This window comes from Lytechinus pictus, chromosome 6 (genome assembly GCF_037042905.1).
Source record: "Lytechinus pictus isolate F3 Inbred chromosome 6, Lp3.0, whole genome shotgun sequence".
NCBI classification, from domain to species: Eukaryota; Metazoa; Echinodermata; class Echinoidea; order Temnopleuroida; family Toxopneustidae; genus Lytechinus; species Lytechinus pictus.
In genome coordinates, this window is record NC_087250.1 from 22,313,645 (window position 1) to 22,340,000 (window position 26,356).

The window sequence follows — 26,356 nt, forward strand, 5'->3', positions numbered from 1 at the left end:
TCCTCTGATCGTTCGAGTGAACGTCGTCGTCTGCCCTCGTTCACTACAGATAGGATGACTTTAGATTTCACTCGACTTGTACGTGTACGTACGTCCACATGAAACAGTGGGTCATGTTACGCTGCCCGACCCGGAAGATCTGGCGCACCATCGCCTGGCGACCCGGTCGGGTGATGCGAAGGTGCAACTTGTGCACATGTGCCCTTTCACTTGCTTTGATTCCTTTTTACGCGAGTTAGGATATATATCGATGTATATTTTAGAGATCAGAAAGCAATTTCAAATATGATAAACATAATGCATCGTACAACTTACATTAATTTTGTGAAAAGTCACTGAAAACTGTGTTTTAAAAGGGAAAGGTTCATCTTCATGCTGGGCTTGAACGGTTAAAATGACGTCACTCACGTGCACGTCGTCTATGATTTAGGAGAACCGCAAAGTGGATGTGGCGAGGTTCTCGATTCTGATAGTGGACATGTGCGAGGACCTGAGGCATATGGAACGCCAAAAAATGACGTCATCTCGTACCAGTCCACTATGTGGACGTACATTTCTAAAAGTGCTCAATGGTAACCCTTTGTAAGACGGAGCCTAGGAAAGTGAGTCTTGTTATACCGATGTACATAATGTACGACGCCAAAGCAAAATGCTATAAGGGTAGCTTTTCTATCCTGGTAGAGGTCTGATACATGTGTGGTGAGTTTTTTTTATGACAAGAAAGACAGGAAAAAATATATGTTAAAATTTAAAAAAAATGAACATAAAATAAAAAATTTAAAACCTTGTTTTCTAATTTTTAAGCCCTTGCTGAATTTCGTCTGCATTCATTGAAGTACTTGTGATGGTTATTGTCAATTTTAACATATTATATATCACTTTAAAACTTAGGAAGTGAATTTCCAAACTCAATAAAAATCTCAATATTCATTGTGATCGACTTATTGTTGGTTTTGGGGTGGCAGGTCACAATTATTTCTAAGATATATCTAAATACTGTTTAAGCGTCTTTTCTCCCTGTGCGATGCATTATTTTTCATAAGGAGCCAATTGTAAACAGTTAACTATGATTTTAACTGGATAATCATTATATTACGTATCATTTACGCAGAAATTGAAAAAAATATTAATGAGGGGTTTATTTTTGACAAATAAAAATATTACCTGTGATAAGGCGCTTTGGGCAAATCACTGGCTGGTTGCACGTCATTTCGGTTTTAGTAGACTGAAAACGGTAACCTTTTAAGATCGAATACCATCGTCACCACTGGAGGATCCAGGGGGGGCAAAGCCAGCCCCGTGCCCCCTCCCCTTTGAGATGCATAATTATAATGTAAAAATGCTGTTAAAACAGAAGTGTAGCCCCCCCCCCCCCCCCTTGAAAGTGAAGACCTTTTTTTTTTGCTTATCTAATTTTTACTCGGGAGAATGTGCCCCCCCCCCCCTCTCCTTTTGGAAAATCCTGGATCCGCCCCCTGATCGTCACAATGTTGAACCAAGGAGATAATGCTTTCCAAACAATTATGTATGCTTAATAAATCAGTCGTGTACCAGGTACGACCTTTTAATGCCGGTGCTTGCTTTTACGACGACCGAATAGTCAGCGTCGTTATTATTTAAATGTTTTACAAGGAAAGATTGGCAAATTATGATTGAATAACGCGCAATCTGGCCTATGGCCGCAGGCCCGTTTATAAATTTAAACCCATTTGTAGATCACTTACATTATCATTTTCCTTTATTTGATATCATTATTTATATAATTCGGTATATAGGTTTCTTTTTTCTTTCTGTTTTTCTTTATTCATTTATATTTTTATCTTAAGTCATTTACCATTTAAGTTAAATTACTGTTTTACACAGTCATGCAAAGACAGCAATATCGAAGAGAATACTATTATTTTTTATCAATTCGTCTAATTTATATTAATATATACATAATAATTATATAGTATATTCTTTTAAATAGCCCGACTTATATCGGGAAAGACTCATTTCAAAATATTCAATCATAATCAATGATAAAATATGATAGTACTTAAAATATATTTAATGCACTTTTTGGCGAAGACTCTGTGCACTTTGCACAATATCAAATAATAATAAACACCTGAAATGAACATGTTTGATAAATGATTTACAAATGATCAAATCATGAGTCAAGGTGTAGATTGTATATGTGTGAATATGTGATGAACGTCATATACATTTATCTTTGTATATTGTTGTTTTTTCCATTCCTCATCCCAGAAAGTTGCAGGACAGGCTAAAAATGAAATACTTATATTATAGAAAGTATTTATTCTGTTATTTGTATTACGTGGTGATTGTCATATCAGTTGCACCAAGCTGACTACTGGTCTAGTCAATTTGACTGATTCGTTTTAAGAGTGTAAGAAAGTTAGTATAACTATAATGCTATATAACATTTAACTAAACATTTTCAATATTTATCACGCATACACCCTAACAATAGCTAATGACGATTGAAATGGTAAATTCAAGTTATTTCCTGTGTAAAAATGAATTTGTATATTTATAGAAGTTCATTATGTATCAAATGTTTGGTATGTGAAATCTGAAAATCGCATTGAAACAGCCATGGGTGCATGTCCAAGAGCTTCAGGACGCCCGTTCTCAATGTCATTTTCAATTTATATCTTTAATCATTTTAATGAAATGAAATTAAACAAGGGAAACGCAAAACGCTCAAAAACATGTCTTAAGGACATAAGTATAAAAAGCACAGCAAACAGGCGATCAAGCTAATAGATCAATAAATCTGGAAGTAAGAGTTATATAAAGTTATACTTGTGCATTCCAAATAAAACAAAAAGAAATAGCAACTGGTTCTTATCATCAAGGTCAACATGATAATGGAAAACATTAATCCCAACAAGAGCACCCTAAAGCAAAGTGATGTGCGCTAAACTGTACGGCTGAAAAGTTGCGTAAAATTAAAAGGACAAGTCTACCCCAACAAAAAATTGATTTGAATAAACAGAGAAAAATCCAACAAGCATAACACTGAAAATTTCATCAAAAGTGGATGTAAAATAAGAAAGTTATGACATTTTAAAATTTCGCTTAATTCCGCAAAACAGTTATAAGCACATCCTGGTCGGTATGCAAATGAGGATACTGATGACGTCATCCACTCACTATTTATTTTGTATTTTATTATATGAAATATGAAATATTCAAATTTTCTCCTCATTGTCAAGTGAAACAACGATTAATTCCTCCCTGAACATGTGGAATTAGCATTGTTTAACACTATATGGTGCCGTCAAGTTGATCCTTCTTGTCAAATCTGCGAAAAATGAATGTATTATTCAAACAATAAAAAACAAAATAAATAGTGAGTGACGGACATCATCAGCTCTCTCATTTGCATGCCACTAAGTTGTGCATATCACTGTTTTGTGCAAAATGCCATAACTTTCTTATTTTACGTCCGATTTTGATGAAACTTTCAGTCTTATGCTAGTTTGTTTTTTCTCTATTTATTCAAATTAACATTTTTCTGGAGTGGACTTGACCTTTAAGTACGAACACGTGACTTGCAAACGCACTTACTTTTGGTTACATCATTGCACCGTGTTATGATGTGTCATCATAAAATGGCGAAATGCTCGCATTGATAATCTTTACAATATAAAGTTGTTTTTTATTTTTATTTTTTATTATAGCTTTTGGTCAGTTTGACTGTGACTTCGATTCAGGGTTATGTGGATGGACTCAAGATAGCACCGATTCGTTCGATTGGACCCTGTTATCTGGATCTACCATATCAGCCGATACAGGACCAAGTTCAGATCACACGACCGGAAGTAAGTGACGTATCCCTTCCTTCTATGAATATTCATGAGTAGTGTGAATTAAAGTGTAGTCACGTGGTAAATCTTATCAAAAAACATTCACTGGTAGATCATCATCTTAACATTATCCATCGTATTACAAAAAAATGCTGATTGAACAAAGTATGCTGATTGAACAAAGTATGCTGCTTGAATAAATATAACCAAAAAAAATTATTTCGTCAATAACATTACAAACTTATAGCTGCGTGGGAGCGTGTTCATGTGAGTGTGTCTTATTATTCTTTTTGGTGACCAATGTAGTTGTGTTGTTTTAAATAGAAAATATCGTATATAAAAGATGCATTATTAGATATCTTAGCTTTATAATATTCAAATATATTGATATAAAAGGGCGTAGGCTTGGGTTACGCAGCATGTGCACGTGCATCCATCCGCTGGGCAGAGGAGTCCCGACACTGGCAAGCAAAACGAAATTTGTCACGATTCTTCTGATTGCAACAGTTGATTTTCCAAACTTAAGTTCAACCCCCCCCCCCCCCCCCCATACCCCTTTAGTTCCACCTCCCTAGGATGTCCATTCCAAATGCTCAAACCAGCCTACGCTCTTGATATATTGTTTGAAGAAAAGTATGTTTTTAAAAAGCATACTGTTTGAAAAACGTCAATGACTGAAAAATATATATTTATTATACAGGTGGACAGTATGCATACATCGAGACATCAAGCCCCAGAGTTCCGGGGGAGAACGCACGTCTGACAAGCCCCTATAACCAGGTCGTCGCAGGCGGCACAAAATGCCTTCGATTCTATTACCACATGTACGGGGCGACCATGGGCACTTTCAATATCTATGTGTCGAAGGTCGGGGACCCCTTGGGTAACCCCGTCTTCCAGATGATAGGGACTCAAGGAGACGAGTGGAATATTGGACAGGTAAGAATTTTTATTTTTGTATTCATTATCGATTCGGACCGGCTTTATTTTTTGTTGTTTAAACAATGCTCATTCTTTATCAACTTGGGCATCTTGCAAACTGAGAACAAGTTTATTTTATTAATATCAAACACCCACACCCGCACACACACCCCCTCACACACATCCTCACACCTTCTTTTTTTTTTTTTTTTACAAAAAAAGATTACAAATCTTCATTTTATATCAACAAGGATATGCAAAAAATAAAATACATATATATTTACCAAAAACTGAAGCAAATAAGGACGGAATGAAATTCCTTAAAATTATACTTTTATATCTATAGAAAAAAATTACTTAACTGAGCCCCCAACCCTCTGTGTATTTTAATGATAATTAATAATAAATGACTGAATGATACCCTCTCCCATACACATACACACCCTCACACAAACACACCCTCTCCCACACACACACACTCACACACCGAATTTCTCCTTCCTTTAAGTTGTGTTCTCTGCGGCTATTTTCTCTCCTCCCCTCTTTTATCCATTTAAATCAAAATAACGAGAAGAGTGAATATTAATTAAACGCTATGATCAACTGAATAAATGAATTAATAATTAAACTAGGCGATTTCTTTTATTTTAATTAATAAAGAAAATAAATCATTCAAAATAAATAAAACTGCTAAAACAAATATATGAAGCATATTATAACAAAACGATGAAAAGTTCAACTTTACAGAACTAACAATGATATGATGACGGAAAAACAATACATTTTTAAATATGACGGGCAGCATCCCCCCACCTCCCCCCAAATAAATTAATTAAATAAATAAATTTCTAAAAAATAATTATAATAGAAAAACGTAATCAATCGGTTGATTCAGTTGAGAGCTTATAATAACGGATGTATAGAAAGAATACGATTTTGACACAAGTTCTTTACTTTTTTTCTATTCTTACACATAAGTATTTGACTACCTCCGCCATCAATTGTTTAGCATAAATGAACATAACTCGTTAACAATATCAAAATCGAAACAGATCGAGATAAATCAATCATAAATGTTATTGAAACGTTGCAGTTATGAAAGTAGTGTTAGGGTTTAAAGCTAGAGAACAATGTTATAATTATACATGACAGGTTAATACGACTATCAGTTAGCAATTACATTGAGGTTTAGCCTTGAATTCTCGATGGCTGATTATAGATTTACATCCCGTTTACGTTCTGTACACATTCCTTTGTAAGATAATTATAGCAAGCAGCGTATATGCTGAGGCCTATCCTAAGATGACCTCTTATCTTACTTTATTTCTGTCGTTTATCTTTCTTTCTCTATTCTCTTCTCCCTCTTCAACTCTAAAAAATAATGGGTAAAAGTGCTCCATGAGGGTAATTAGGTGTCCAAACAACATTTGGGCATTTCTTTTGGGGCATTTTGATTTATCCAGTGTGGTGAAAATTTTGCTAATTCTAAAGTAATTGATGCTTATTTTCTTACCTTACTAGACAATATGGTTCCCGCATTTAATTGGGTAACATACTGCCCCAAATTGGTTGAACACATAATGCATGTAATTACCCTCGTGCTGGTTAAAATTTACACAATATTTGTTCACAGTGTAACACTCTCTTACATCTTCTCTCTTTCCTCCCCCTCCTCTCCTTTTCTCCTACCCCTCCCCATCCCTCCCTCTCTACACCTCTCTCTCTCAATCTCCTCTGTTATTCGTCCCTCTCATCACATTCCAATTTTCTTCCATCATCCTCTCCTTTTTTATCTTTCTTTCATATACCTCTCCACCTCTCCCTCACTCTATGATGTCTGCATTTGAAAATAGTCACGTTATGAGTATAGTCGAATCAGCTCTTGATGCTTACTAGTATCCGATGCAGAAGTCTTGGTAATCGCCACTGGGAATATGACCTGTCACAAAAAAACAAAGAAGAAAAAACAACACAAAAAATAATTATGCAAAATGTAATTAAATAGGGATTGAGCTCTTTCTCTTGACCATTGACCTACGCGGGAATTAAAGGTTAAAGGGGAATGAAACCATTGGAACAAGCGGGCTTGTGTGGAAAGAGAAAAATTAAAGAATAAGATCAAAAAAAGTTTTAGAAAAATCATACAAATAATAAGAAATTTATGAGCATTTGAATATTACGATCACTAATGCTATTGAGATCCTCCCATTGGCAATGCGACAAAGATGTGTGATGTCACATGTGAACAACTTTCCCTGTGAGGGACTTTAAAATACTCCTAAAATTTAATTTTTGCTCTTTCTCATAGTGATACAAACTCTTTATCCATAATGTATTCTTTAAAAATCCATACTACATGCCCTCTTTAAAGAAAGAATACATGATATATTGATAGATGTGATAAAAGAGGCAGTTTAAGTGAAATGTACAGAAAAGTAATGGGAAAGTTGTTCACAAGTGACATCACACATCTTTGTCGCATTGCCAATGGAGGATCTACATTATGATAATGATCTAAACTTCAAATGCTCATAGCTTTCTTATTATTTATTCAATTTTTCTCAAACTTTTGTTAATCTTTTTCTTTGATTTTTCTGTTTTAACACAAGCTATCTTGTTTCAAAGGTTTCATTTTCCTTTAAAATCCAACGAACATAGAGATCATCGACAGTTTGTTTGCAAAGTATAGACGCCCTCTACGTTCGTTGTTAAAAAAAATGAATGATGTACATGCCCGTGACGTAAAGTATCAAACAAAAAGTTCCACTTCAAACGGTTGCTCCTCATATGCAATCACAGTCAAAATTTAGTAAACAATACTAGTAGCTGAAAACTTCGTGTCTGACTTGTGTGTGTTGTCCCTCATCATGCTCATACTTTTACCTGTGCTAGACCCCATTTCCAATCATTTAATTGAACTTCTAATTTGACTAGTTCTTCCATCATCCATCATTTTTCCCGTCAAATGCAATCCTTTAACCCATATCATTTTATGAACCCCTCTCCTAACCCCATCTAAACATCCATCCATATCTTTCGCATGAGCATGCCTCTAAGCCATTGTATAATTTGGGCCCTTTCGCTGAAACGGAGACTCTTTTTCTTGATTCTTGAATCATCCCTTCAACTTAACGTGGAACTCTTGACTCCAGGGGCGAGTTTCATAAAGAACTTGCCACTGTTGTAACTTTTCCATAATGGCCACCAGCATGGTAACCTTGATTTTGATTGGCTGCTGAGCCCTGCTGCAATGGTAGTTGTCATTATGGCAAAGTTACAAAAGTTGTAAGTCCTTTATGAAACGGGCACCTGGGTTACCTTTACAGTTGCTTGTTAGTATCATTACGCCCTGTGTTTCCGAAGCTATACCCCAAACATCGGTGGCATTCATTCCTAAATCTGAACTCGCCTGCAATCACGACAATACTACAGCTGGATAAAGTATCGGGACGAGATACCATAAATCAAGGAATTTAAGACCCTCTTCACTTGTTATGCACCACTTGGAACAGGGACATATTATGGCGAATGCGAAGCGCCATCATAATTTTTTGGAGCTACATACTGAAGAGAATACCTTGATAATATGAATACAGAACGACGTCACATAGGCCTACACATTATAGTGTCAACTCTGTTTTTTTTTTTGGGGGGGGGATTTTCCGGAATTTCCTAGATTTATTCATTATCATGATTGCATGTTTAATTGAAGTAATTTAACATAATCACATAATTACACGATTGGAATGATTAATTACCATGGCGTTCATTGATGGAGTCGCAGATTTCGTTATAGCGCCCTCTGTCATTGAGTAGTTGGAATGCGTCGTTCCACCATTTGACCAAATCGGTGTTAGTATGTCGTGTCATAACTGACCCACCAGCAGCTCTGCAATTATTCTCGAAGTCCGGTGGTGAGATGCGTTTCAATGAGGAGGTGAAAGCTCCAAGAACTTCACCAAACGCCACATCAACCTTACATGAAAACAAGGGGGAAAAACATGAACTAGCTAGAAGAAACTATGGAAGAATTGTTTACATGATTTCCCCGATGATTTCGGCTGAATTATTTTCGATTGCCTCCTCGAAGATGGTATGGGATACAATAAAGCTATACTCCAGCCGCTGGTGTAGCGGTCGATACGGTGCTAGGCAGATACGGTTCTAGGAACACTATCTGCCGGCGGATCGGCAACTCCAGCGGATTCAGAACCAATTTCTCCGGCGGATATCGTTCTTGCTATCGTCTCTCGATCGGCATACACACGGTACAAATTTCCTTCAAATTTATATAGGACCTACCATATTTATTTATCTATTTTGATAGGAAAATGAATAATAAGAAAATCAAACCGCAGCAACCAGACAGATATGGATATATGGTTCCGAGGAAAGAACGATATCTGCCGGTGGAACCAGATCTGCCGCTACACCGGCTCAATTTGTTTGGCAAGCTGTAGACTAAATTTGTCAACAATTCTTTTCCTCGAAATTTGGTATTGAGGTTTATGTTAGTAAAACATCGAAACCTAGAACTGCCCTCGTTCCGATATTTTTTTGGTCAGCTGTTGCACCATCGGCACGAGAGTAAAGTGTCATCTAAACAGCACAGAGAGAGAGAGAGAGTGTGTGTTTGTGTGTTCGGCTGACCCGGGTCCAAAGGGTTGCCAACATGGCGCATGAGGTTTGTTAGGCAAGTCCCATTCAAAAGACAAAACGCACCACTTTAGTAGCCCATTGAAACTGGGTTGGCCGAACTCTCTCGTTTGCCATTTATATACAGGGGGGTGAAACTCCGCTTCTGCATCCGGTTAGACATGGGGAAATTTTGGAAGGTCAAAAGTGCACACTGCTCCCATTTTTCGCGTACAAGCCTATGGACACCCCAATTTCATGGCACACCAGCGAAACGGAGGCGTGGTCATAATTGGCCTGCGCGCACAGCGTAAAGATATGCAAATAAGTATATTGTTACTAATTAGCATAATGCGCGACGTGATTGATTATGAAATGATTTCATAGAGTTGCGTCTTTGGTAATTAATAAGGTAGATTATGTCATTCATTCCCCGTTATTCAGTTGTTACTTCATCTTTCCTTGTTTACATATTTTCCTGTCGCGATTATTACTACATCAATTAATAAAATTATTTATTTGCTATAGCTATTTCCCTTGAAGAAATGTGGAAGCTTACAAGGAATTCATTAATAGGATTGAACTTAGGGATCTGCTTGCTCGATCTATTCATACAGTCATCACTGCATTTTATTTTCATTACACATCATTAATAGCCATAATTGTTTATATGTTTGGTTTTTTTTTTAGGGGGGTAAATACTTAAAATGATCAGAGAAATCTTAGCAAGAGAGCAAAGCAATTTAGAAGGCCATTTTGTCTTTATTTTGAAATTGAAATGAACAATCTGGTGCAAATCTTATAAAGATAAAAAAAAAAACAATTTCTGAGTTTGGGATGGGAGCAAAATTAAGACAGCCCAGTACCCCCCCCCCCCCTCCTCCCCCCGCATGAATTCACTCTCATCAAGGCTATCTTAAAAAGGTCACTTCCAAACAAGATAAAATTTTATTTGAACCTGCCCACCCCAAAATCTATCCATCGATCCCACCCTTCCCCCCTCTCTTCCACACACACACATACATGTACCACATAATCATGCGAGCAAACAATTATTCTCATATCATTTTTATCCCACTCTTAAATCAAACTCATTTATCTCTTTAGGAAGAATATCTAATTTGGCTGCACCTGATCTTAAAATATCACAGTATGCCATATTTTTATGGGCTATCTTGCCATGCATGCATGGTATTTTGATACTTTATGTTATACTCTTACCTGTTGTACTCGTATCATACCCATAGATACCTGACAAACAAAATCAATCAATCAGTAGCACCATCATATTCCAGTCATATAGAAGTATTCTTCATTATCATCATTACCTACATCACAACACAGTTTGGTAGCAATAACATCATTATCACATATCTTTCACGCAATGTGAATAAATAAATCACGAATATCAAGATTAGAAAGTATATTTCAAATTAAAATATTTATTAAGGAATCAATTTCTGAATATGTGATCAAAATATTCCTGTCCTCTTTTTCTCGCCAAAGCATTACATTAATTTACATCAGCAAAATGCATATAATTAATGCAACAGAAATTGCAAGGCTGTTACAAGGGAGGGGATGTTAATTTTTTTGGTAAAATCTTGAGAAAACAAATTAAAAAAAATCACTTTCATAGGTATTGATAAGCCTTATATAGTCAATATAAGGGGACATCAAGGATGTCATTAAAAAAATTTACGATATACCTCTCTCTCAAAGTCGGTTACTCAAATATCAAGTAATTTTTTTTCAGCATTTGCTGACAAGAAATAGCATGCTAATCTAACCGAGAGCACCTCACAAAAAAGGGAGCACATTGCCACATTTCTCTCAAGAGTGCCTTCCCAAATCTGCACATTAGTAAATTAGTAACAAAATTGCTTATTGTCTATTGTTGTGAAGTGCTGCTAGAGCTGTGTTCTATTTCCAACAATTTTTTTTTCATTTTGAAGAGCTAATTTAATTCATAATACGGGACATGAACAATACAGTGCTACAAGAACAAAAAGAGATTAAAAACGAACAAAACAGTGCAACTTTTCACTTCCCCCAAAAAATAAATTCAACAGCTTAATGTCCAGCACTACATATCCTTGTTTCATAAAGACGTCAATTATGGTAAATTTGCCCCAATTGTAACTAGCAACTAGCATGGGAACCTCAATGTTGATCTGTTACTTTAATGTTTCCATGGTAATTACCAGAATGGCAAAGAGTTAGAGTAATGAAATGGGGTCCAGGAGTGAGTGATTTCTTAATCCTTTGTTCTGTCACCTTGTTTTTTTTAGTATGCACATTTTCAATGAAAATCCATTATTTCTAATTGTCTTATGTATGTCTGTAGGCATGTACATAGCCCAGAACTCAATAAAGACCAATTCTGAATTGATTATATTACCAGAATACAACTTATCCCTTTCAAACTACTTATATCATTAACAGTTCTTTCACTGCTACTACATGTAGATGATTAGAACATTAATAAAGGGTGGGTAGGTGTGCCCTTTGGGAAAATATTTCAATCTTGTGTGAAACCTATGGACCTAAATATCAATACTCCAATTTTTTTTTCTACAGATGTGTAGTTCAAGCAACATTCAATATGTATTGACATGTTTATTCAAATTCATTCAATTTTTAAAATGTGTAATTGTGATGAAGTAGCTACTTGTTATGAACTTGGCCTCCATATTTCTTCTTATAATCTGCCCTGGTGATACTCAAACTGCCTGCGGAACCTGCATGGTAAACAAAAAAAAAGAAAAGAACAAAATGAGCTGCTGATATGAATTATTCTTACTCATCTAGTTCAGTTTATTAAGAAGTTTTAAACTTTTAATTAGGCCCTAATCTTCCATGCAATATTGTTTAGATAATGCACATGTAGTAATCTATATAGCCAGATAAAAATCACGGATCACTATTTATAGAGCATTATTCATAGAACTTTTTTGATTAAGTGTGTAAACTCATTCAAATATATATCATAAAATTACTCTCAATATTTTGTCCTTTTTTATTTCTGTCTACAAAGTAAATGAGTTTTAAAGTGATATCACATATGACTCATGTAGATAAGATAAGAGACATGGACAATAAGTATGTATTGATGAGAATGGAAATACTGGTGAATCTGAATCCAAATAGATATTTACTCACAATGGAGCTTTACTATATGGGATAACATGATCCAGAAAAAGTTGCTATAGCCCTCCCCCCCCCCCCAAATAAAAAAGAAATAGGAGGCCTTTTTTAACGAAAACAAGCATACCTTACAAGTTTTCAGTTCAAATATCCTGTTCCTCATCAGATTGTAACTCTTGGTGATGTGTAAATGGTAGTTGACTTTGTACTTCTGACTGGGCTGGGACTGCTAAGAACTTGATCCCATTGGATCTGCAATTCAAAATACACACAATACAGTTTAGAATTTTAGAGGTGATCAACATAATTCCTCTTTTAAAACAATATTTTCAAAATTTCCAGCTAGTCCTATCCTAAGCCTATGAATATTCCCAACTAGAAAAAAGCTGGTCTTGACCGAAAACTTCCTTCTCTCTGTATTATGTTCCACTGACGAAATAGGCATAGGCCTACCTGGCTGTTTCCACTGACCATCTTCATTGTCAATAAGACTAGAGTCAGTAAATGGTTCAAGCATATACGTGGCCTACTATAGCGAGGCCTTTTGTCAATCTTATACACCAAGCCAGCTTTGACAGATGTAGGATAATTATTATTTGTGTGATAATTTGGCTCTCGCTCATTCACCAGTGCAAGACAATTGGGTTTTTTTTATCGTCTAGATCTATAAACATGTGAATCTCTACATCTAAGTGAGTTCCTCTTTAAGTTTGATTTTGATTTTTAAAAAAAGTTAGCTTGCTCACAAGTTTAAATGACCCTTTGCCTTTCACCAGAAATATGGTCAAGTGAGGAGGACAATAAAGATAAATCAATTGGATCAGCCCTCTCTCTACTTATACTTATAAAATTTAAAATGGGGCACTTTAAATTTTGTCACCCCTTCCCATAAAAATTGCACTCATGGTATACGATAACTGAGCAGTTTGAAACCTGACAAAGAAATGTTGTCCCCCAAAAATAAGAATCATTTAACTCCGTTATATGATTTTAGACTTTTTTAGTCCAACGGTCCAGGCAGGGACTAGAATAAAGTTAATTTAAATCTTCGTAGAAAAAGTCAAACCAGACAGATCTAGAATTTCATTTTTAGAAATCAAGATCTAAGTTAGACCTATCATAGGGCCTTACTTTTTAGTAAAAAAAGACTAATGTTAAAATCAGTCTCAAACCATTCCACCAGTGGGCATGCAGTGGCAAATCTACCGATATCAATATCATTCCAAATAGATTTTAGTTCATTTAAATAATTGATTTAAAATTAATTTCTTTTTAAATGCAGAGAATTATATTGATTCATATAAAGATGGAATAGCGGTGTCAAAAAATCAGTAGGCTCAGGCCCAACTTTAAACTTCAACTCAAGCTTGTCAGTGACATTAATTCCCAACACCTAATAACCTAGCCTACATCGCCATCGGCAATATCGCAGCCGGCTGGCACCGGCGGTATCAATGCCCATTTCCCGCTCTGACTATAATATTTAGCTTAGATTTAATGAAGCTTTGCCGTTACTGAACAAGTCCACATCTACCCCTGATATTTGACAATGTACTGAAATACAGATTTAATAAGGACGGACATGAAGCATTCTAATTAACCAACATAGTTCTACGAAAAACTATCATTTTCTGAGAAAATATGTCAGTCAGATCCGGAGTCAGATCTCAGTACCGGTAATGGAAATATGGAAATTGTGGTTTCCGTAGTAAACTACGCAAAGTACATAAGGCCCTGACTGCGACGCCGAACCCCAGCAGCAAACACATTACAATTAGGTTGAATTACAACCGAGATCAAAGCACGAAATTGAACTTAACTTACTTTTATTTGGATGGAATGCCATTACTTTGATGTAGATGTTCCCTCATAATTTTCTGCTCAACTGAATTTCACTCAGAAATCCTGATTCCGGATACTAATTCTATAAACAGATAATTAGTCTTGCTATTGTATTTCAAATGTTGAATTTCGCAGAGTAAAAAAGAACGACACTTCGCGCAGATATCGTAGGGAATTGTGGGAAGGAAAAAAATGTTTAATGCATGAGGACATGAATAAAACATTAGCGTTTTATCCAATCATACAAGTGCATTATGCGTATTTTGACGTCATTACTCATGAATTAAACATTGACCTTCCAAAATCAACCTTCAAATTGGCCAAATGGCAGCCATGTTTGTTATGTACAAAACCTATGGAAAATCAAAAACGCGCGAAAAGAGTTCCCTCTCTAGCTCCCTTCGGGAGCTTACGTATACGTAAGATCGTATCTCTGTGTTTATATATTATGACACTGCCCTCTTGCGTCGATAGCATAACAACTGACAATGGATCTAAACGGTACCGCGCCAGGTACGAGACTAGAAAAAAACACTAAATACCTGAGATCACCAACGTTCAACGTTCAAATAAATTCGCCTCTGATTTTTGTGATGCTGCCCTCAGAGTTTCAGCTTATAATCGGTAAAGGTCATCAAATTTTCAAGGATGGTCTGTATGCACGATGTAGACATCATTTTTTCCAACAAATTCCTCCCCCCCCCCCCTCTCAAAATTAGATGTATGCATTGGTCTAATCCCAACAACCTAGAAATTTTGATAATGCTCCCAAAGGAGTTCCGTCTTTTGCTTAATTTTTTTTTTAATGTGCCCTTCCCTTCCAATTTATGATAAGTACCCTGTTAGAAAATATATCCTTAAAATTAAAGAAGTTCCTGCAGCAGAGTCTCGAGAACACCTGTAATCTTACCAAATTGCGTAATCTTACAGGAAATTGGTATTTGGTGTATGGAACCTTACAAATTTCCTTAAATAAAACAGCCTTTTCCCCTTTTTAAACAGACCTTTTCTGTTAAATTGCAGAAAAATTCCTGTTTTATGAATTTACAGAATGATTATGTTATTGCTTTCTGCAAAATCTTCTGTTTTTTCTGTAAAATCAGGGTTTTTTTTAACAGTGCAGTCGATTTTGCCCCCTCTATATACTTACCACATCATTTTGTACTGCGGCTGCTAGGAGATCAGCAGTCTCAAAATAAAATACCTGATCGGGACGAAGTGTGGAACCCTGCATGAGAGATGGAATAAAGAAGGACACTTAGCTTAATATGCAGATAAAAGGAGGATATAGAAAAGGTGAAATTGTGACAGGCAAGAGCTGCAGAAGGAAATATAAGTTTTTGGGGCTGCACATGCATAAAAACACATTTAATGGCATTTTGTAGACGGTTAATAAAACAAAAGAGGTATGGGCTGTCAAACTCCAGCCGCATTTGAAAGGGCCCGGGGTAGGATCGAAGACCTAAAAAGTAAAACGTTGGTTACTTTTCTGCTGAGAAATTGATATGAATTCCCTTATGTGTGTATGTGTGTGTGTGTTAGGGTGTGTGTGGGTGTGTGTGTGAATGGTAGGGGCGCGCGAGAGAGGGTGTGCGAGTGAGGGATGTGTGTGAGGGGGTGTAAGTGTGTGTGAGAGGGAGCAAGCGAATGGGTTAGCATAAAGAATACACAATGAGTCAATTTAATTGCACAAGGTATAGTGACAATAATAATGATTACACTGATACTAATGATCAGAAGGTTTCTATAACATAGGCCTACAGAATATTGCTACATTATCTTTCATTTATGTGTTACCATGACTCCAGTGGAGGGGGTGGTTTTTAACAGCTTACCACCAACCCCCCCCCCCCCCATGTCCACATTTATCTCGCCAAATCGACATCATAACGTTATTTCAACTTGGCAACACATGTCATCTCGTCAAGTCGACACACAAAAGGTAAATGTTAACTTGGCGAGATATTTTGTCGAGTCGACAAGCAACAGAGTACATGTATATGTCGAATTGACAAAATACGTTATGTCGACAAGTCGACATGGTGATATTACTATGTATACTTGGCGAGATACATTATCTCGCCAATTTGACATAAAAACGGGTGTAGGTCAACTTGGCGAGATACAGTTTGTATATACGTCGTCTACGCGAAATTGTGTATCTCGCCAAGTCGACATAATAACATCATAATGACGACTTGGCGCGATATCTTGTCTCGCTCAGTTGAAACACTCCGGTATTTCGACTTGGCGAGATAACGTGTCTGGCCAAGTTGACATACACTTTTTCGTATGTCGACTTGGCGAGATAAGATGTGATGAATTATTTTCCCCATCTCTACACGTCGATGACACTTTAAAGCTTCCGTACAGTCAGGTTTGTATTTACCATAATGTTTGTGTAGCGGGCGAGACAGAATTCGTCCGAGTTCCACCCATCTATAAATCCAACTTTCTGATTGGTCAAATCGTCATACGTCACGAAGCTGTCATTTTTCACAAAGAGGCCAACAGTACCTCCTTTGGTATATGGCGCGGAGAATGTGAAGGTCAGAAGACGATCATACGTTTGAACCCATTCTAAAGCAAAATAAGGTTTAACCGGCGGCGTAAATGAGATAACAATTTTGAGGGGACCAGGGGGTGTTTCACAAAGATTTAAGTACATGTATGACTTACTGCGTTCGGTATAAAAGCCATGACCGCATTGGTCAGACCATGCCACGAGGATGCGCACTGCTGTGTATTGATTAATAAGATTGCGCGTTGCATATCTTGCTTACGCGTCAGCATTTAAGTGCGACACTTAAGTCATACTTAAATCTTTGTGAAACACCCCCCAGATATGACATAATGATGCAAAAAAAATTGAAATAAAAAAGGCTACAACTGATATATTTTTCATATATAAATATATCTTGTGATAAATTTTGAGATACCATATTTCTTTTTCATATCTGTCAACAAGGCAAAGCCGGCAAACAAACTCCCTCTCAGGGGTCGTAAAACGGGTTTAAAAGTGGGGGTGTGGGGATGGGAGCTGGCCATGGAAAGAAAATCACATTCAGTTGGTCATTTGTACGTTTTTGTACACGGTTTTGGAAAGCAGGGGGCTGGATGAGAAGCTTCCCCCTCCTGTTCCGCGGTCCCTGCCTGCCTTTATTCTTAGTTTTACTATTATATCCTGAGTATCACAAAAAATAAATGCACATGAACTGTTTGTAACAAGTATGTAGCGTTCAGTAGAAGTGGTGACGAGGATATTATTCGAATTGTAGTTCCTAAAGGAATTACGGTGGGTCCAATTTTATTCCTTATCATGGATGGCAATTAACGTCTCAAAGACAAATCGTATTATAATTGCGACCTATGGACCTATAGGAACTACAGTAAGAATCGTACCTTTGTCACCACTTTTACTGAGAATAACATTTTGTTTGTTATACTTTAAAACTCAATTTATGTTTTATATGTTACCCAGAGTATGCTAAACATAAATACAGTTTATTTGTTGAAGAAAGTAACTTTGGCAAAATAAAGAAAACAAGAAGAACTAAAAAATCAACATTTGGGGGCGCTAGGCTTATAAGCCAATATGCTTCCTGCACTACGAGTGCAAAGTTGGATCCCCGGTCAAAATGTGCAAGTCTAAAAACAGAATGTTCCCATCGATTATGTTAATTAGTAACATTTTTTCTTGTTCGTTACATTATCAAAGACGATCGTGTTATCAATAATGAAATATCTATCATTATCATCACCATCATCAACCAAAGTAAATCAAAGAATTGTCAATTAAAATCATATTCTTAGCTTTGGCCAAAGGCGATTGGGTTTATTGTTGAAATAGTTTGAACCAGAAGTGTACTGGGTCGATAATTTTGAGGGGGGTCTTTCATGGCTTCTGGGGCAACATTTCTAGTAAGCTGCTATACGAGCGACAATTTTGACCTCTTAAAAGATATTCATTACAAAAGTCTGATTTTCTGGTAGACTTATGTCATATAAAGAAAATGATACCATACCTAGACAGCCATCGTACCATCCACTCATGATGCCCTTGCCGCCCCTGGGGCGCTCACCAGCCTTGCTGTCCCAACAGTTCGCGGAGATGTCATACACCGTTACGCAATTCTTGTTCGCTATCTCGCACACTGAAAATTACAATTAACAAGCAATTCGAGAAAACAATATAGATCATTGGGCAGTGTTGGGGTTTGAATAGAATTGCAATGAATATTTTGAAGATTTCCTTTAAAAGTCAATAAAAGACAAAATTACATGTAATTTTTGGATTAATAGTAATGTGAATTATGTTCATGGCCAGTGGCGTATCTAGCGGGGAAAGGGGGCACATACCCCTGGCGCCTCTTTCAGGGGGCACAAAAAGGGGGAAGGGTGCACAAATAAAGAAAATAAAATTAAAAAATGAAGAGAAAACGCAAAGTAATAAAGGCACAGAAAAGGAATACCACGGAAGGTGATTAATACCCTGTCCTGTTCTATTACCATGGTAATGCAGTTTAGAAAATGAATCTTGTATGTCTTTACCCAGGGATGAATATTCGTGCCAACTATTGATAAGTGATATCCATATTCTCTTCAAGAATTCCAACAAAACTCCTTTGAAAGAATCCTTTTTCAAATACATATTTTTCTGGTTCAATTGTCAAAACTTTTTATCACACGCTGATTTGATAAGGGATATAAAAATTATGTTCATTAATTTTACAACCATGACCCTTTTTAGATGAGGATATATATATAAATCAGCTCAGTCGCGCTTCGGCTCGCATTACGCCAGTGAGATACGTATCCTTTTCATGAATTCCTACAAATAGTCCTTGAAATTTTCCCTTTTCAGGTAAGTATATCAAATATTTCAGCTTATATATCCTGCTTGCATTAATTGCTTAGTTAGATACGCATCGTGAAATTACTTCTCCCTAAAAATGTCTCGATTGCAGGTCAGAATATCAATAATTTTCAGCTCGCGCTTCGCACTCGCATTAATTGTCCAGATATGTATCATGTTAGTAATTACAGACAGTGCTTAGAATATTCATTCTTATAGATCTTAATAAAAAAAATATATGCTCTCGCTTAGCCCTTGTATTAGGTCTGTTTATTTACTGAGATACCTATCGTCTCTTTCCTAAAAAGTGTCTTTTTACATGTTCCTTTTTCAGGTCTGATATCAGTAATTAATTCATCATTCATTGCATACGTACCCATCATGTTCATGATTAAAAAAACATCTTAGAATATTCCGTCTTTTGACGTCATAATTTGGAAAAATATTCACATCCGCATACATACATACATACATTACATACACATAATGCACTTTGAAAGGGGTGTAATTTTAGCGCTTGCCCTGGACGCCGTTTAAATTAGATACGCCACTGTTCATGACTCTTTGCTTAAAGGGCATTTTAAGAAACTAAAGTTCAATTTGTAGGTCAAATATCATGCACAAGTTCTTTATTAAACGTTAACTCGTAGTTGATTTGCGTTTTAATGCAAATAAACTTTCTTGCAAAACAAAATAAGTTTCTTGTGCTGCCCTTTCACGCTTTTGATTTTCACAAAAGAGAACATGGAGTTATATATTCGAGCATATTAAATCAATGCTTCACTTCGTTTGCGTGTGGCAACTAAGCGTTTCAAAAATCTGCACACATTCATGCATGGCCCTGCATAGGTGCTTATAAGATTCAAAGTAGATTTACCGCCCTTTCACACGGTCAAAAATGTTGTAATTTGAATAATGATTCCAGTGAAAAAAAAGGCCAATAACGAATTTCTAGCACGAGTGAAACCAAACTAGAACATGATTAAAATCACGAACGCTAATCACAATCACGAATTCAAATTCTACTCCGGATGTGTATTCATGTGAACGGCTTGACCTCCAAAACATCTTTTGGGGGAGGAGCTTACATGACCTTTCAAGCACTTCCATAGATAATACAATTGTCATGCACTCATCGTAGTTTGTATTTGCGATGCAGTGCTTTGATTGGCAAGTCACCAAGGACACATACCGCCTTCGCTCGGGAATTCGAATTCAAATCACAGTTTTCGAGTGAGCGTGTGAAAGGTCCGATGATTCTAAAGACGAATTGCAATCATCATGAGAATGATGATTCACGTGTAAAAAGGCCCTTAATTGAAATCAACTCTATTTCAATGCAATTGCATGAACACTAAACACAACAAAGGCATTGTGTATTTGTGATGAATGCCGTCTGGGGTTCCAAGGCTGCTGGCATAATGAGGAATAAAGAAGATTAGATAATTGCTGCAAGGCCCTCCGGGATTTTTCTTGACATATAATTCCACATTCATCACTTCTAGTTTTACTGCCCTCGCTTTTGGGGGCGGGGGGCATTTGAATACTGTATTTCGGGGAGGGGTTTTTATTCAGAATTTTATATTAAATATTAGTGGAAATCAATAGCTAATCATTCGACTGATTTTGTATTCGATTTTCTCACCAGCCTCAACGATATCTGGAGTGAATCCCCTGATTGTGTGTGTTGTCTTATCCCTGTAAACATAGAAACAAAAATAGATAATTATACATATAAAATATAGACTATGAATATCATTATCATCATGAATCTCATCATTCACGACATACACTTTATTACAAAGACATCACGGTACAAATCGCTCACCGATGAAACTTAAAAAAAAAATGCATAATATTCCTTTATTCAAGATAATATGGTTCGAACAATGTGGATTAAGTAATAGTAATAGTAGTAGAAGTATTAGTAGGGAGTAGAAAAAGAAGAAGAAAAAGTAGTAGTAGTAGTAGAAGTAATTTCAATAGTAGCAGTAGTAGTTAATGTACTGTAGTAGTAGTAGTAGTAGTAGTAGTAGTAGTAGTTGTACTGTAGTAGTAGTAGTAGTAGTAGTATTAGTAGTAGTAGTAGTAGTAGTAGTAGTAGTAGTAGAAGTAGTTGTACTGTAGTAGTAGTAGTAGTAGTAGTAGTAGTAGTAGTAGTAGTAGTAGTAGTAGTAGTTGTAGTAGTTGTTGTTGTAATACAATATTTTGGTACCGGCGCGGCGTGGCTGCGCAGCGCATTCACCGCCAAGGATATTGAAAGTAAATAGGCCTAAAATGAAAATGAACGAATGTTTTCCCCCTTCTTTCCATCCTCAGTTAAACACACACGCTCCCACCCCCGCCCCACACACCAGACTCACCTCAATAGGCATCCACAAACTTACACAGACACACTAATTAAAAACCGGTACAGAACACGACTCAGCACAGCGTTTTGTGCCCCCCCCCCCCCCCCCTGGTTGTCTGGAAAATGTGCGTCAACTTGACTTCCGTCCATCAAAATAATAATTGATGCAGGATTTTTTTTTTATAGCGCACGTATCCACCGTGCTAGGTGCTCAAGGTGTTCCTGTATTACCCCGGCTTAGCTAGTCTACCGATTCCGGTGCGCACAGTTTTTCAACCCACCCTTTCGAGAAAAGCTCATCCAGTTTTTCACGAAGGGGTGTGGCCACCCCCGCTTAATCCCCGCTCCGCGAACGCAGACGATCGTCACCAGCCGTATAACCATCATGCACTTCCACCAACTTCTCAAGCAAAGCGTGTGGCGTTCGGCGTTGCGATCGCGAAAACTTCCTAGATCTTAACATATATTTTAAGCTACTTCACAGACGCTTTCTGCAACGTTCAGAATCTATTTGAAATGCCCGTCAAATCACAATGGACAGATTAGAGGTCTTTGAAGAAAGTTGGTGGACTGGTCCAGCACATCGTCTTAAGTTACTGGTTAAAAATTGTCGTTTTTCCAGACAACACTGCAGTTTTGATTCACCGATTTTCGACAAAGACTGTTTTGTTATGAAGGTCTTTTGACAATATAATCTCTATATTCCCCTCTTGTCACCTGACCATAAACGTTTCATTCTAACCAGGGGCGCCCGTAACACAATACTTAGCAATGATCGTAGAACATTTTTCTACGATTGATTCCATTGACTAGAATGTACAATCAATCGTACAAATCAAACGTACGATCAATCGCTAACCTTTGTGTTACGAGACCCAGTTTATACCAAATGGCAAGTCAGCGTTGACTGTCCACGCAACACCCATCCAACAAACCATCTACCAACATAGAGATCACCTTCATAATCACCATCATAATCATCATTATTTTTTATTTACCACTCGTGGGATGGACACCCTATCAGCAAATTTTTGGGTTGTTAATTTTTTTCGTAGGGTCCATCATCACCACCAACAACAACAAAAATACATCATCACCATCTATCACCATTTGTACAATCATCATCGTAATCATTACAAATATAGTCATAATCATCTTAATTTCGAGGATCGCAGGAACACCATTGCTGTCGTTCTCATAACTATCCTCATCATCTCAAAGAACAATCATAATACATAATCGAAACAACCATCGATTGTCTGCAAAGAAATACATATAAATTTCATTCAGTTTCGTCAATGTTGAGCAATCAATTTTCTACATAACTATTGTATGATTTTGTGAATTTATATTGGTTATAAAAGGTCATTTTTTGTTACTGAATATATCTACTGTATATGAATATGTTAATACTATGACATTTTGTACGATTATTTGTATTATGGATAATTATTTGTCTTTTGTGAACAGTATTTTGTTAATATTTATCACCATCACTTTCATTTTGAACTGAATGGTTAATAAATATTATTACAAAACAAAACAAAATTAAGAAGACCCCATTCCGGGTCAAATTCAGACTTACAGATATGCTCTTTTGTCATCATAATGACTAATGGCGAACATCCAAATTTTATCATCATCATCATCGCTGCTTCCTAATGCATGAAGTAAAGTGGATTTTGAAATATTATTTTTATCTACATGTAGTTATTAGGGCTGTTACGTTTGAACCTAATTTGGCATTTTTGAAAACAGCATAGGTAAAGCTTATGAAATATCCCCGATTTGAGTAGGATGAAAAGAGTATTATACAACGTTTATGCCATGTATAATTTTAACTTTCAAGCGAACAAATACTCATACCAACAACCTAACACACATCCTCCCATATAAATCCACATTCAACTAACCCTGTTACAATGGTTGAAGACCTTTGGCCAGTTGTTTAAAACCGGCTTTGTACCTAATAAACTTATGACTGAAATCACCACTTTCCCAAACTGTACTTCTAATAAGTTTTATATAATTACCTACTCATCTAATAAGTCCATGTAAATCGTTACTTTAAATAGACATGGTATAAACACTATACAATCACATGAAAATATCAAATCTCCACCCAAAATGTCAAATTCTAATCCAAATACTGACAAGAAGCTAAAGTTACTAGCATTTTAATGCAGTCGTTATTAATTTTAAGTCCAGACATTTTTCCAAAGTCTCCAAATAGCACTTTTAGTCCAACAACTGATTTTACATTGAGAGCATAAACTGTCGTATCATACATGATCATCTGCATAAAGTGCTAACTTTCTTTCCTTATATCCAAATCTAATTTCTCCTATCAAATGATTCGTTATTTATGAACCATTACTTCAATACACAAGATAAAAATATAATGACTGAGAGGGTGCCCTTGTCATACCCTTGTCTTGAATGTGAAAATCCGTTACTTTTTTACTTAGTAATACCTCTTTTTTATAGAAAGAATGTTAACCTAGCAATATAAAGGGCATCACTGACATTCACACTAAATAGTCAGGTTTTTCTGTTTCTGTTATTAAACTCCCGTTAGGAACTCCCCAGTATAGCTTTCTGTTGGTTGTACACCGTTAACTGCTGGTACACTATAAAAACTGTGGTGTTAAAACTGACACCAGTGGGTTTTAATAGAGGACCACACCCTCTGGTGTTAAAATTACACCCTAGAGATTGAATATAACACCAAAGAGTGAACATGTAACAACCAAGGGTGTTGCAATAACACCTATAGGTGCTATACTAACACTGTCAATCTAACACCGGTGTAAAATAACTGGTGTGGTCCTCTAAGTACACCGGTTAACACCGCAGTTTTTGCTGTGTATATATCAAATTACACAGGGGGCATTTTCATGCCTCAGTTAATCAGGCATCGTGGCTGACCTTAAAGACGATAGAACTTATACTCTTGGCTATTTGTTTTATCAAAGTGAAGACAATTGCAGTGCAGAACTCACAACCTAACCATCTTGAGTCCGATACTCTTACCACTACACCACACAACCCACACTGCAAAAACTCCGGTGTTGATTTAACACCAGCCCGGAATCTATATAATATATTTCCACACCAGAGAAGTGTTAAACAACACCAGTTATGTTTTGGTCCATACTCACCAATTAGTATTAAAACAGCATCGGTTTGATTCCAAACTGGTGTTGTTTCAATACTTCTCTGATGTGGATATATATAGATTCCGGGCTGGTGTTAAATCAACACCGGAGTTTTTGCAGTGCACCGCCCGAATTGGACCCACCTGTTGATGGCTGTGTATAGATGTTAATCGACTGTGGATCGTTGGTAGACTCTCTTTGCGTGCCTTGAAGGGAAGTGATGCTGATGATACCAAGAACCAAGGCTGCGATGCTCACCACACCCAAACAGCAGACCAAACTTCCAATCAAAACAAACCTGTCCTGAGCCATAGTGATGGGTTACAATCACCTAATTACTTAATTTTCTACAATTCGATCAGAATACTAAGGTTGATGAGTCTCGATCGAATCCCAAAGTAGGAATGAAACGAGATGACTCTTCACTCGGGTCCCAATCATAAAATGACTACATGCGAGGTTATAGGCCTACTATAAGGATCAGCGGTTTTCTCCTTCTCTCTTTATATCTTTCTCTCTCACTCAAACGCAGCCACACCCATACCCCCTCAAGGTCACATATTCTCCTCCTTCTATCCGTAAATACTCGTAAATTCTTTTGATTTGTGTTTAAATTGTACTGATAACTTTTCATTTCCTGATCAATAGCTTCATAAGAATGGTCTATTACAACAAGTAATCATTTCGACGCGAAGGACGCGAGACCTTCGGTTACATAATCGTCCCCAAAAAATGAATGATACAGACATTTATTTTCAACTTTAGCACACATGCAAAATTTTCCAATAACACATAGGAGTTGTTTTTTCCAGTTTCAAAAGACATTTGCTGCCGTCTCACTAACGACTCAGACACCAGGCCGATAAAAGCTACTTTATTATTTTTTGAATGGCATATCATCGAATGGTGCCGAGTTGGTTGAATAGGTGTGACTTACCATTGGTATTCAGGAGTCTCATGAGCATCTCCACACTGCCAAAGAAAGACCAGTCTAATTGTATTTAATTTTTCAAACTCTCAAAAGTGGTTCGTCCATTCTGTCTCGCCTGAAAGAAGTTTGGCAGACTCGAACCTCGTGATCATTTCTCCTGTGTAGTCATTATTAACAAAATTGAAAAGGGTTTGTTTAATAGAGCGAAATGATAAGTACCTTTTTTTGGCCTTTTGAGTTAATCTCAACACATAAGCCCCCCCCCCCCAAAAAAAAAAAGAACCTTATCAAAAGCGGACGGTAAAAAATAAATGAAAGAACAAAAATGAAAATACTATGCATATATACTCGCATGTAAGCGGTGACGTTGTATGATAATTCACCAGTAACCGGGGACGCAAGGGTGTACACAGATTTTGGGTCAGTTTAACTCCATCAACTTTCGTTCATCAAACACTTGAAATACTACAACACGGGCGCCATCCAAATTTTCGGAAATCGCCCTAATGGTGAATGTAAGTTCACGCAGACACACACACTCACACACACACCCTCCCACCCTCACACACCCTACACACACTCTCACACACAGATGGGTTTATGGTTTATTCAAATCTACGTTGTCACATGTAATTCCATGCGAGCCAAAAACACACACACGCATCCTCACCCTCACAAGCCGACACACACTCACACCGT

General features: G+C 36.8%; 1 protein-coding gene across 3 annotated transcripts; it reads right to left on the minus strand.

Moving 5' to 3' along the window:
• Positions 1–4,995: 4,995 nt before the first annotated feature.
• On the minus strand, positions 4,996–25,233 carry LOC129262819 (uncharacterized). Of its 3 annotated transcripts, none has more exons than XM_064101198.1 (8): positions 24,870–25,224; positions 23,154–23,226; positions 20,864–20,916; positions 18,389–18,517; positions 16,753–16,943; positions 15,514–15,591; positions 8,498–8,714; positions 4,996–6,678 (listed from the first exon to the last, which is right to left on the minus strand). In XM_064101198.1, the coding sequence occupies exons 1-8, from the start codon at positions 25,036–25,038 to the stop codon at positions 6,632–6,634; spliced, it is 957 nt and encodes a 318-aa protein (XP_063957268.1). In that variant the 5' UTR covers positions 25,039–25,224; the 3' UTR covers positions 4,996–6,631. The 3 variants fall into 3 exon arrangements, with proteins under 3 accessions (XP_063957268.1, XP_063957269.1, XP_063957270.1); XM_064101199.1 differs by lacking the exons at positions 4,996–6,678; positions 8,498–8,714 and adding exons at positions 10,797–12,115; positions 12,649–12,773 and having other exon boundaries at positions 24,870–25,233; XM_064101200.1 differs by lacking the exons at positions 4,996–6,678; positions 8,498–8,714 and adding exons at positions 12,026–12,115; positions 12,654–12,773 and having other exon boundaries at positions 24,870–25,124.
• Positions 25,234–26,356: the final 1,123 nt, after the last annotated feature.

Bases quoted from the DNA above. Each gene is read 5' to 3' on its own strand.
- LOC129262819 (XM_064101198.1), bottom strand. From the start codon at position 25,038: ATGGCTCAGGACAGGTTTGTTTTGATTGGAAGTTTGGTCTGCTGTTTG. The intron at 20,917-23,153 runs GTAAGTCTGAAT...CTATGTTTACAG, and splicing joins GATGACAAAAGAGCATATCT to GGATAAGACAACACACACAA. The intron at 8,715-15,513 runs GTAAGTATATAG...TTTTCATGTAAG, and splicing joins CCGCAGTACAAAATGATGTG to GTTGATGTGGCGTTTGGTGA.